The 13,641-nt window shown below is 46.3% G+C and overlaps 1 protein-coding gene across 1 annotated transcript in view; it reads right to left on the minus strand.

Annotated features, from left to right (window-relative positions):
• The window catches only part of MICAL2 (microtubule associated monooxygenase, calponin and LIM domain containing 2), a 266,678-nt gene that overhangs the window by 79,454 nt on the left and 173,583 nt on the right, over nucleotides 1-13,641 (minus strand). The window contains exons 26-27 of the mRNA XM_043972506.1: nucleotides 11,296-11,470; nucleotides 6,987-7,168 (exon numbers count right to left, since the gene is read on the minus strand). Of these exons, the coding sequence (XP_043828441.1) occupies nucleotides 6,987-7,168; nucleotides 11,296-11,470 (357 nt within the window). The remainder of the gene's footprint in view (nucleotides 1-6,986; nucleotides 7,169-11,295; nucleotides 11,471-13,641) is intronic.

Genomic DNA, 13,641 nt, shown 5'->3' on the forward strand with positions numbered 1-13,641 from the left:
TACTTCCGGCCCCAAGAATCACGGGTGCACACTCACAAGTATATAGTCTCACAGATGTGTGCACTGACATGTAGGGCACACATGTGTAGTCTCACATGTGTCAACATACACACAAAGGCAAACAAGGATACTTGGATAGAGACACAAACACGCTCCCACACTCCAGTGCAAAGGCCTGTAAAGTCTTTGGCTTTATGGGTCTTTATGTCTTTCAGTCTTTGGCCAGAAGGGTTCTGCGGGATTGGCGAAGTCCATTCCCTCGGCCCCCTCCCTTGTCTTCAGGCAGCCCTTTTGACCTTCTGCAATGAGTGACAGAGAAAACAGGGACATCACCGTCCCCCCAACCATTCCACCACACCCCAGGCCAAGACAGGCCCCAGAACTGACCCAGGAGGGCATTTTTCTATGTTTCAAGGACTCTCCCCAAACCTTTCCAGACGGCCGCCCAGATGGTCCCAAACAAACACTCGGGGAGGACAATGAATCCTCTTTTTAAAGACTCACATGGGAGGGTGATTCTATTGTCTCCTGTTTTAGTGTTCAGCAATCTTGGCATAAGTTCTCCATGTGCCCCAAACTGACCTCACCCTCCTCCCACAAAACCCTGTTCCTCCTTCCTTCCTTCCCCACGGCAGCTGATGCCATCTTCGGTCCTTCCAGGCACCTGGCTAGGAAACTTCACAGCCATCTTCGGCTCCTCCTCAGATCCCACACTGAATCAATGAATAAATTCCAATTCTATTTTTCAGAATCTCTCACTTCCACCTTGATTTATTTATTTCCACTAGAGTCTTTCTTGAATCCAGCCTGAACCATTCTGGCTACAGTTGATTTTCCTTTGCTTTGTCCTGTGAGGAGATAAAACAGCTCAAATACCCCATGTGTCATGAGCCTTTGTTATTATATGTATATGTATAGCTGTATAGATATACACACATGTGCATATGTGTATATACGTGCATATCTACACACGTGTATGCTACCCATATGATATGTACTGTGTGCAATTTTTTTTTTTTGGTGAGGCAATTGGGGTTAAGTGACTTGCCCAGGGTCACACAGCTAGTAATTGTTAAGTGTCTGAGACTGGATTTGAACTCAGGTCCTCCTGACTCCAGGGCCAGTGCTCTATCCACTGCGCCACCTAGCTGCCCCAACTGTGTGCATTTTTAAAATGCATATCTACACCCACATGTGTGAATGTAATTATAAATATATAGGAACACACACACATATATGAGTCTATAGATGTGTATACATAGATATATCCATTTACAATGACTTCTAAGGGACACCCAACTTATTTTGCTGTAGTACACCAGAGGCTCTTAACCTGGAGTTCTCTGAATAAATTTCAGGGGGTCCAGTCACTTGGATGGAAGAAAAATTATATCTTTTATTTTCTCTAACCTCTAACTGAAATTTAGCATTTTTTCAATTATTCAAAAACATTATTCTGAGAAGGGGTCCATCTATAGGTTTCACCGAATCACCAAAGGGGCAGATGCCATGAGATAAAAAAAGGTGCGAGACTGAGCGCCAGTCTCTTCCTTCCTCCTCCCACTAGCCCGCGTCACTTCCTGACGCCAAAGAAAAGACTCCTGGTCTTGCCCTCAAAGACCTTCGCTTCATGGGCGGAACTCTTCTACAGTAAGTCTCCAGCAGGTGGCGTCATTCCAATCGTTACAAAGGTGAAGAATGCCTGAAATAGACCTTTATTATAATGAATGCAGCCCACAAGTCATTTGAGCCTGTAGGATATCAAAGGTCCCAACATCCAACTTCTCTATAGCAAATCAGCACAGAAAACGAAAATCACTCTGAACCTCAGGGAAGAAGTAGGAGATCTCTCTCTCTCTCTCTGTGTTTCTCTCTGTCTCTTACACACACACACACACACACACACACACACACACACACACCCCATCACTTCCATCTTTTTTCATGGTTCAGGAACTTAAATGCATTTTTTAGGTCAAGGTGACCTGAATGTTTAAGATGAGGAAGTGAGAGGAATTGCTGTATGTTGGCAGACCAATAGGTCCCCTTCTCCTTCTTTCTGTCTTCTATAATAAGAACAACCCTTTTCCATTAGAGTTTCAGATCTAGTATCTTATTTTGTCCTTATCATAGTTTTCTGAGGTTGGCAGGACGTGCATGGAATGTTAGATCTTAGAAGGGTCTGATCCAGAAGGGAAGGAGTGCTTGGCCTCTTCCCTGAAAATGGGCTGGAGGGGCAGCTAGGTGGCGCAGTGGATAGAGCACTGGCCCTGGATTCAGGAGGACCTGAGTTCAAATCCAGCCTTGGACACTTGACACTTACTAGCTGTGTGACCCTGGGCAAGTCACTTAACCCCAACTGCCTCCCCCCCTCCCCCCCAAAAAAGGGCTGGAAAGGGTGGGGGAAAGGAGTAGACTTGTCACACAGTAGTCTTGTGTAACAGTTAAAACCTAAATAAAGTTTGGTGATTTTTTTTCCTTAAAAAAAAAAAAAGAAGGGTCTGATCCCCTTATTTAACAAAGGAGGAAACTGGAACCCAGTAGAATAAAGTGTGACCTTTCTATTCCTCATTTACATTAGTCCATTTCCTGTCTCTCCATGACTCTGCCCAGACCATCTCCCATGCCTAGAATGCCCCCTCTCCTCACTCTGCATAGAATTTCCCTCTTTCATCAAGATGCCCCTCAAGCACACAGGAAGCCTTTCCTGATCCCCGCCCCCGCCCCATTCTAGTTCTCTCCTTCCCAAAATACTCTGTATTGAAATACTTTGTAGTTATTTGTATTTACCCTCTTTATATGTATTTCTCCTGTCCTATACAGGACCTGAGTTCAAATCCAGCCTCAAACACTCAACACTTACTAGCTGTGTAACCTTGGGCAAGTCACTTAACCCCAATCGCCTCACCAAAAAGAGAAAAACAAAACAAAACAGGATGTGGAGTCAAAGGATTTGGGTTGTGACCTTGTTACATTACTGTGTGACCTTGGACAAGTCAGTTTCTTCCCCTATCAGTGCTCTAGGTCTCAGTTTCCATTCCTATAAAATGAGGGGGTTGATGAAGATCATCAGTTCTCAACCTTTTTGGAGCCCGGATAACTTTACACTCTAAAAAATTATTGAGGAGGACTCTTCAAGGAACTTTTGTTCATATGAATTATAGATATCGAATTTTTACCACATTAAACATGGAATTGTCTTAGTATTTTTATGAAAATATTTTTGCCTCCCTGACCCCCAGAAAGGTCCTGTAAGCATCCTAGTCTTCAGAAGAGTAGATTGGGAATATGCAATTTTAGGCCACAAGGGGGCAACCCTGCACCGTAAATTATAGTTCCCACTGACTAAAAAGGAGATATTTGGGTTGATCCTCTTTGCCTAGTTTTCCCCTTTACAGGCAGGAGTAGGGACTCAGAAGTAGGAAAGCTGAGTCCTAGTCTGGATTTTGCTACTTATTTGCTATGTAGCCCTGGGAAAGTCATTAAACCTCTCTGCCTTGTTTCCCACCCTCCAGGGGTGGTTGTGAAGATCAAATGAGTTAACCTATGTAAAGTGCTTTATAAGCCATAAAGTGCCATTTAAATATGAACTATTTATAAAAAATGAGAGGTTTGAGCTCTCCCACAGGAACTACACCTGAATGGCTCCTCCCTCCATCTCATCTGCCCCCACTCCCACATCCAATGCCCTTGGCTCCATCGTCCATCAGAAGACAGAAAGAACCTGAGTTCAAATCCAGCCTCAAACACTTGACACTTACTAGCTGTGTGACCCTGGGCTACTCACTTAACCCTCATTGCCCTGCCCCTCCAAAAAAGACAGAAAGAAGGGCAGGTGATGGGCATAATATATATCACTTTAAGGTTTGCAGGGCACCTTATGAATAACATTTCATTTAAGCCTCACAACAACCCTGGCAGGTAGGTACTATCATTGTCTCCATCTTACAGTGGACTAAACTGAGGCAGACAGAGGTTAAGTGATTTGCCAAGGGTCACACAGTTAGTAACTGAGACAGGATTTGAACTCAAGTCTTCCTGACTCCAAATCTTAGCCAATCCTCCATCTGCTCTGCCAAGATTCCTCTCACTATGTATTCAAAAAGCATGACAAAGGGGCAGCTAGGTGGTGGATAAAGCATCAACCCTGGATTCAGGAGTACCTGAGTTCAAACCCAGCCTCAGACACTTGACACTTACTAACTGTGTGACCCTGGGCAAGTCACTTAACCCCCACTGCCCATAAAAACAAACAAACAAACAAAAACATGATAGAGCTTTGAGTGGTCTATTACAAGTGAAAGCTTTGGGGGTAGGGAAGGGTGGAAGGATTTGTATTTAGAAACAAAAAATGTAAAAATAAAAGATATGTGTAAAACTTAAAAAAAAAAAAGTCATACCAGAATAGTCTAATTTCTTCCTCCCTCCCCCTACTTCTTTTTTTCTTCAGACAAGGCTGCAAAACTGGTACATCAGGGGAATGTTGCTGATACAGGTTATATATCAATATAGATACATAATTCAAAGCACCTGGCAAATCTCTCATACTATGATTGTACATAAGGAGAGGTGTGGGCTAGATAAAAGCACGGTTAGGTGAATTTACAATTGGTTGAAAGACCAGTAGGAAGGAAGAGCTCCACAGCACATTAGAAGGGGGTCTGGGAAGGAGCGGCTAGGTGGCACAGTGGATAGAGCACCTGCCCTGGAGTCAGGAGGACCTGAGTTCAAATCTGACCTCAGACACTTGACACTTACCAGCTGTGTGACCCTGGGCAAGTCACTTAACCCCATTGCCCCGAGCAAAAAAAAAAAAAAAGGAGGGGGGGGCAACTAGATGGCACAGTAGATAAAGCACCGGCCCTGGATTCAAGAGGTTCTGAGTTCAAATCTGGCCTCAGACACTTGATACTTACTAGCTGTGTGACTCTAGGCAAGTCACTTAACCCTCATTGCCCCAGAAAAAGAAAAAGAAAAGGAGGTCTGTAGTAAAATGTCACAGAGATCAATACTTTGTCCTATACCATTTACCACTTTTATCAATGACATGGCTAAAGGCATAGATGGAATGCTTATCAAATATGCAGATAGGATGGGAAAGTAACACTGCATGACAAAGTAAGCATCCAGAAATAACATTAGTGACTGGAACATTGAACTGTACTATTAATAGTAAACAATAATATGAACTGTAATATTTTGAAACCTGCAAAGTCTTACACTTTTTCACAAAAACAAACCAAAACAATTTTGCAAGGACAGCATGAGAGTGGTGCCAATAAACAGCATTTCACCCCAAAACAACTAGGGATTTTCCTGAACTGAGAATTCATATGTATCAACAGTGAGCTGAAGCAGGCCAAACAGCTATTGCAAACTTGGGCTGTAGCCAAAGCTGGGGAGATGATAGACTCTTTATGCTCTAGCCTGACTACACCTCATCTGTAGGCCCAGTTCTGGGAGACCCATTTGGGGAGGAATATCAGTCAGAAGGATGACCAGGATAGTGAAACAATTAAGTTCCCACCATATGAAAGTCACGGGAAGAAACAGGGAAGGTTTAGCCTGGAAAAGAAAAGACTTCCAGGGTGGGGGAGAGATAGCCAATAATTCGACTGTTGAATTGAACAGAAGGAGGGAAGACTTGGGGGGCGGGTGGAGTATGATTCCTGTATTCAAATATTTGAAGGACTGACTGCTGCGTGGATGAAGGAATAGACTTGTACTCCTTGGCCCTAAAAGACAGGACTACAAATAAAGAGGAGAAATTGCCTAGAGGCAGATTGAGCCATGTCAGGGAAAATAAAAATGAAAACAAAAAACTTCCCAACAGTTAGCTATCCAAAAGGTAGGATTTTGACTTGGGAGTTAATACCCCCTCCTTTTCTATCCGCCACTAGACTCTTCTGTTGCCCCCAGGGGAAATGTTACTCATCCTTTGAGACTCAGCTCAAATATCACCTCCTCCATGAAGCCTGGTCCCTCCAGTTGGAACCTTGCAAAGTACTTTGTAGCTTTCTTACACAATTATCGTGCGGTACCTTGTATCACAGCTATTTGTGTGGCTTTTATCTTTTCTAATGGGTCACATCTTCTCTGTCTCTGTATCTGGGGGGATGCACGGAGCATATGAAAGAGAGGGGGGAGGGAGAGGAGGAGAGAGGGGAAAAGAGGGAGAGAGGGAGGGAAGGAGGGAGGGAGAGAAGACAGGAGAGGGAGAAGGGGAGGGAGAGGGGGAGGGAGAGGGAAAGAGGGAGGGAGAGAGAGGAGGGGGAGAGAGAGGGGGGCGGAGGGAGGGAGGGAGGGAGAGAGAGGGGGGGGAGAAGAGAGGGAGAAGAGAGGAGAGGAGAGGAGAGGAGAGGAGAGGAGAGGAGAGGAGAGGAGAGGAGAGGAGAGGAGAGGAGAGGAGAGGAGAGGAGAGGAGAGGAGAGGAGAGGAGAGGAGAGGAGAGGAGAGGAGAGGAGAGGAGAGGAGAGGAGAGGAGAGGAGAGGGAGAGAGGGAAAGAGCTTCATCAGAGTCAGGAAGACCCGGGATTCAAGTCCTTCCTCTACCACAAGTGTGATCTGCTCAGGTGACTTCCCCTCTCAGTGCTCTGGACAAGTCTCTAAGAAGAGGAGTTGTAGAGATAGATGGTGGTGATCTATCTCGGTGGAGAGTGTTTCCTCATCTGGGAGTTCCCTCTGACCAGCGAACCACAGGCCCAGTCCCTATCTCGTAGGATAATTATAGATTTTGTGTTGTAAGGTCCTTAGAGATAATCCCTTTTCGGGAGAGAAAACAGATCCAGAGAGATTAGGCATTTGGCCTGAGTTACCCTGGGTAGCAAGTGGTTGAACATGGATTTGAACCTGGGGTTCTTTAACTCCAACATCATCTCCCTTCTAGTACAACTGAGTAAAGTGTACCATAGTGCATGGCCCTGGCGCTTGGGTGATATTTGCCAGATAAATAAAAGCAAAAATAGAACGAATGAATAAACACTCACCATTGGCTGCCTTTGACTCTTCAGGGTACCCAATGCCTGTCCTCATCGTCGTCTGGGGAATGGTCAGGGACACTTGCCGTTGAAGGGGTTTTGGGGATGGTGGGTGGTCAAGCCTTGATGCCTTCTCCTCAGTAAACTGCATATTGGAAGTATCCCCCCCGCAATCTGACTCCGTCTCAGAGCTGTGATAAAAGGAGGAAGACAAGTCCAAATAGACCTGTGGGAGCCTATACTCATTGGGCTCCTCTGGTCTTGACCTAATTCACTCCTATACTCCCCCTCCCCCAATGCCAGGCTCCTCAGTGGAGTTAGATAAAGTTCTAAAATGCTGACTGGTTACTGAAAGAGCCAGAGACTCATGGACTTGGAACAGGATGGGTCTTAGAGGTTTTTGAGTCCACCCTGTTCCTTTTACAGATGAGGAAACTGAGGCTCTGAGAGATACTAAGAACTTAGCCAAGGCCACACAACTATGACAGGCCCCACCTTTCCCTACTGTCATCCCATCTCATTTCACAGGGAACAGCCTGGGATTCTCCTCATCTAGTGTTCAATGCCTTGCTTGACGTTATGACAATAAATCAATAGTGGAAGAGGCAGGGATGAAGGCTGTGTTTTTGAACTGCACCCTTTGGTTTCTCCAACCCAAGATTCCCGTAAATCCTATGCTTGCCCCCAGGACTTCTTTTCTTGGCTTTTAATGAAATGATTAATCTACTATCAAAGGATTAAATCATTGACAGGAATAAACTCTCTACTTCTTAGGGGGGAGGCAGAAAAAAAAGGAGGATGAACTGGTAATAATAATGGTTCAAGCTAGACTTGAGGTAGGTAATGGATGAATTGTGTCCCCATTTTAAAGATAAGGAAACTGAAGGTCAGGGAAGTCAACTGACTTTTTCTGTGGTCGTACAACTGGTAAGTATCAGGGCAGAACCTTTGACTCTGGGTCCTATTCTCTTTCAACCAAGCTACTTCACAATACATGGGATCATAGATGTGGGGACCAGTTTTTATTGATGAAGAAACCAAGACCATGGAAGTTGTGACTTGCCCAAGGTCAAACATGCAAAGGGTGTCAGAGGCAGGATTTAAGACCCCAGAGTCTGCTTTTTCAACTCTGTCATTATGCCCTTCTGTACTATTCTGTCTCTCAGTCCCTGGGACAGAGGACAGAATATAAGTATTGAGGCCCTGTAGATAGTACCTCCTGGTAGGCATCATCTCCACTGACCTAAAAGAAGATTCCCCCATTTTATCCCCTTGTGTCTGTTTGCGGGGAAGATGGCTGGTGACCATCTGCTGCCTGCCTTGAGTGTGTTGGAGGAGGTGGCATTGGCTTGCTCCCAGATTCCCAAGAAGCCACTCTCCATCCACAGAATGAGGGGCTCAGCCCCGGGGAAGTGACTCAGGCTGCAGACACCAAAGAATGAGTCCCATGATCTCCTTCCTTGTGGTCTTCTCCCCCAGCAGATCCGTGAGTCACCCCTCAACCCAGGGAGCCAAAGGCAAGGAGGCTGTACCATCAGGAGACACTTTGAGTGTTTACAGAGAGTGAAATCCCAACCTGCTGTCTCTTTCTTGTTTCCCTCCCTTTGTTCTTACTCCTTCCCTTGGGAGCTGAATCAGTTTAAGGAGATGTCTCAAACCCTTCCTTTTTCTGCATTCTAGTCCTGATACCTCCACCCCCGACCCACTTCAAGACTTCCCAAGCAAAGGCTTGTAGAAAGCACACTGTGGTATGGGAATTTCCCTGAGTGGTCCAGTGGGGAGATTTTTAAGATGGGTTCCTGATGATGGGCCCAGCCCCAGACACATGGGCCTGGGTCCAGTGCAGTTCAACCCCAGACACATAACTTTATATCCAGTGATGGACCCAGCTCAGCCCCAGCTGGGAGTCCAGTGTTGGGTCTAACCCCAGTCCCAGTCCTATAGAAGAATATTCTGTAACTTCCCTCAAAGGATGGTGCCTCAGAAAAAGGGCTTTCTCACCCTGGGGCTCAGGACTGAAAATTCAGGTAGAGTCCTATGGAGTCCAGTGTAAACCAGGACACCTGGAAAATTGGGGAGATGGGACCTAATTCTGATTTTGCCAGTAATTCACTGACCCGGGGCAAGCTTCTTCCCTAAGGCTGGTAAAGCTAAAAAGCGTATGGCATTTGGAGACCCAATCCCCAATTCCAAATCCTAAAGCCCCCACTCAATGACTGTGCCAGGGGATACTTGGGCAGGACATTTCTCAACATCCTTGGGGAATGAGCTTTCACAAAAGCAGATGCTCCAGATAACTGAAGCTTAATTCTGTAAATGCTAAAGCTTTTTAAACTGTTAACTATTTTGGCAAGATAGAATGGGGAGAAACGGACTGGAACTGTAATTTCATTGACATAAGGAATTCCAGGATGATTCGGAAACTCCCTCTGCCAATGTAGGGTGGCACCTTCTTTCTAGTTCTAGTCTTAGGGAATTGCTTCAAGAATGGAGAGTCTATTCTCTTCATACCCCACTCCACCTCCCTCTAACCTTCTCTAAAAGATGTCAGGATCATCAAGAGTCCAAGACAAGAGAAGGAAGAGGAGCTGGGAGAACAATGTGCTAGGTTTCAGTTTTCAGGGGCTACAAGCAGCAGAGAGTCAAGATGACCCAGGTTCGAATTCTGCCTTTGAGGCTACTGACTATGTGACTTGGTTAAGTGAGCAGGCTTTGCTTCTGACTCTCCAGACCTTCTCTACCATACCACAGAAGCCTACTTATGCTGAAGAAAGCTCACTGCATCCCTGAAATCCTCACACTGGGAATACCCTCTCTTCCTGCGGCCTCTGCCTCTGATTGGCTGGTTCCTCCCGAACCTCTGCTTTAAAGAGGATACCTAGACCAGTCTCAGCTTCATTCTTACTCAGGCTGCTCCACTCTCTGGAGTTCCTCTCCCAGCTCTCTTCCCATGCCCCATCAGCTCCCATTTAGGTGGAATCTTTCCCACTGGAACTTTGCCTTTCTTCCCTCATCTTGGCTCTGCCGCCTCCCCATTAGAACTCAAGAGCCTTCTGACAGTCCTGGGGACGGGGCTTTGAGGGCAGGGGCTGTGAGGACAGTGGGGCTGTCTGCCTTGCTGACAGGCAGCACTTAATAAAGGCTTGCTCACATCCACTCTGAGTCTCAGTTTTTTCATTTGTAAAATTAGGGGATTGGCCTCAATTATCCCATGGGGCCCTTCTAGCTCTAAATGAGTGATCCAATGAGGAAACTCCTTCTACTGATGACTTGGGACCTTCTTATTAGAGCAGAGGTTCTTGATCTTTTGGGTGTCATGGATCCCCATGGTGGGCTGGGGAACCTCAGGGACCCTTCCAGAAAGCTAGGGGACCCCAGGAACCCCTCTGGCAGGCTGGATCTCTTCTCAGAACAGTGTTTTTAAATGCATTAGATAACAACATAGAATTACAAAGGAAAACCAATTATATTGAAATTTAGCTATAAAAATAGTTTTCAAAAAAGCTTCACAGATCCCAGAGAGGCAAAATAACTTGTCCAGGGTCACACAGCCAAGTATGATTCCTCCCTCTGAGCCCACTTCAACATAGAGCAATCTGACCTTCCCTTAATGATTTTGGATTAAGAGTATAGGACAGGAGAAAGAAGTACTGGGAGGACACGGGGCTAAGACAGGCAGTATGGCTTGGCAGATAGTGCTAGACTTGGAATAAACAAGGCCTAGCTTCAAATTCTGCTTCTGACACTAGCTATATGTGAATTTGGGAGAAGCGATGTTGCTAAATGAGTCATAATGTCACTTTAGCCCAATGTGAGCGCTCTCTCTCTCTCTCTCTCTCTCTCCTTTTCTCTCTTTCCCTCCCTCACCTTTTCTTTCTTCCTTTTTCTTTCCCTCCTTTCCTCCCTTTCGCTATCTCTCCTTTTCTCTCTGTCTCTCTCTCTCTCCCCTCCCCTCTCCCTCTATCTTCCTCTCCCTCTCTCCTTTCTCTTCCCCTCTCTCTTAATCTCCCCCCACCTGCCCCTCGCCACAATGTCTACTGACGCAGACATTGTCATCAGTGATGGAAGGAAGGAACCAGATCCAAAGGATCTGCAGGTCAACCCCTGGGGCGTAGTGTGCCTCGTGTGAGGTGAAGCTGGACTTGTGTGGTCTCTCCTTCCTGGGCTGGCTGCCTACAGAGTGACTCACTCCTCTGGGTGGAGAAGACCACAGGGTAAGGAGACCCACAACCACGGAACTTTCCCCGGTCTCCAGCAGAGGCTTTGGCTGGATCAGAAATCCTGCTGGAGGCCAGTGTTTCTCTGAGAATATACGGACCTGCTGCCATCACTGGTGACCATGACACAAACAGCAAGGATGCCATCTTCGTTCCCTTCTCCCTCGGGGCCAATTTTCACAGAGGTCCATTCTGCAGGGAACAAAACCCTCTGGCCGTCCATATCACAGGGTCCAGGGATGCTCTTTGGCTTTTTAGGGGAGGTTGGCTCGTCTGCTGAGAGGAGTAAATCTGCTAAATAGACAAGGCAATGAATAATTGGCTCAGCTCAGGACCCCACACGTTGGCCACTCAGGGTCATGAGATCATAGCAAGAGAAGGGACTTCTGACCCATGGGAAGATGGGGAAGGTCCCATGTAGCTCCATCCCATCATCCTCATCACACATTCTCCCCTCTTTTTGTGACCATCTCCTTTTAGTGGCTCCTGTCATATTATCAATAGCCCTCCACCCATCCTCTGCCCACCTTCTATGGGCCTCATCATGCACTCTGAGGTGGTATTTCAGGAGCTTGTCCTGGGCAACAAGAGTGTTTACTTTAGCTGTGGATTTGGGGCCCAGGAGCGGGAACTAAAAGGGGCAGAGACCACAGGGCAAAAGCCACAGACGCAAGTATTACGTGGAGAAAGAATGTACTATGACCTTTGCCTGGTCAGGCTAGTAGGGTCAGCATCGGTGATACAAAGTCCAAAGTGGACAGGCTACAACCTTGGCACCTGCCAAGGTGAGCCAGACATAGCTGTCCCCCGGCGAAGCACCAGGAACCCTGGGCCCCCCAGGCTTGCATTTAAGATGTTGAGTTGCATGGGGTTGGGTGTTCCGTAGATTTCTTCTCCTGTTTCAGACTCACCTTAACTCAAATTCCTTGTGCTCCTCCCAAGGAAATAATAATAATAATAACAATAACAACAACAATAATATTACTAATAATAACTACTATTTATATATCATTTACTATGTGCCAGGCACTGTGCTACATGCTTTCACAAAATATTTCATTAGATACTCACAACCACCCTGGGGGGTAGGTGCTATAATCATCCTCAATTTATGGAGAAGGAAACTGAGGAAGAGATTGAGTGACTTGTTCAGGGTCATACAGCTAGTGTCGGAGACAGGATCTGAGCTCAGGTCTTCCTGACCTCAGGCCCAGAGATCAATCCACTATGCCACATGAATGCTTGAGGGAGCTGGTTAAGCATTAAATATTTGCCACAGATGATTTTCAAAATGGACCAGAGGGGCAGCTAGGTGGCGCAGTGGATAAAGCACCAGCCCTGGATTCAGGAGTACCTGAGTTCAAATCCGGACTCTGACACTTGACACTTGCTAGCTGTGTGACCCTGGGCAGGTCACTTAACCCCCATTGCCCTGCAAAAAAAAAAAAAAAAAAAAAAAAGGACCAGAGAGCCAGCATGGTGTTGCCTTGTACAGGGTGGCCATTTACTCCTTCCTAATGCCTTGTGGTAGTTCCAAATGCTTTGAGATAGACCAAAAACACATTGAACCCCATGGGGGTCAGGAGACCTGGATTCTAGTTTCAATTCTGCTATTCATTAGCTGTGCAGCATTAGGGGAGGGCATCCCTTCTCTGTTCATCTGATTCCTCACCATCAGGGAAGGGTCCAGGTGTTTTCTGATGGCCCTATTAGCCATGGTATTCTAGGATAAGCACCAGATTCTTTAGAGAGCTTGGGAAAGAAAGACATTAATAGTGAGTTTCTTTTCTTTTCTTTTCTTTTTTTTAAGGAAAACAATGCCTCAGTCCTCTAACTTGTGAGAAGAATGTAATGGAATAACCAGCTTCTCCTTGAGAGCCCTGCAGAGGTTCATCTCTGTCTGAGCCAATGGCCCAAAGGCAGAATACCAAGACTGGTGGGGACAGCTGGCCAAAGAAATCAGTTCATCTGTAGGGGTCTGCTCTGCTGAGCCTGGTGTAAAGAGTGTATGTGTGAGAGCAGTGAGGGTGTTGGTACTAGGGGCAGCCGGTATAGTGTGGTGGATAGAATACTCCACTTGGAGGCAGGGAATCCTAGGTTTATATCCTTCTGACACTGGCTGAGCAAATGACTAACTTCTCCTTGTTCCTGGTCCCTCCCCCTCCTCTCAGAGGCCTGTAAGTGTCTACTCACAGCCATGGCTACTTCTCCCAGAAGAGGAGAGGAAGGTGTAGCCAGAGGACAGTTGTTGTTGAGTTGTTTCAGTTGTATCCAACACTTTGTGACCCCATTTGGGGTTTTCTTGGCAGAGATACAGGAGTTGTTTGCCATGTCCTTCTCCAGTTCATTTTACAGATAGGATACTGAGGCAAACAGGGTGAAGTGACTTGCCCAGGGCCATATAAGTACTAAGTGTCTGTGGCTAGATAGAACCCCAGAACCCCAAA

Source organism: Dromiciops gliroides, chromosome 6, assembly GCF_019393635.1.
Source record: "Dromiciops gliroides isolate mDroGli1 chromosome 6, mDroGli1.pri, whole genome shotgun sequence".
In the NCBI taxonomy this organism is placed as follows: Eukaryota; Metazoa; Chordata; class Mammalia; order Microbiotheria; family Microbiotheriidae; genus Dromiciops; species Dromiciops gliroides.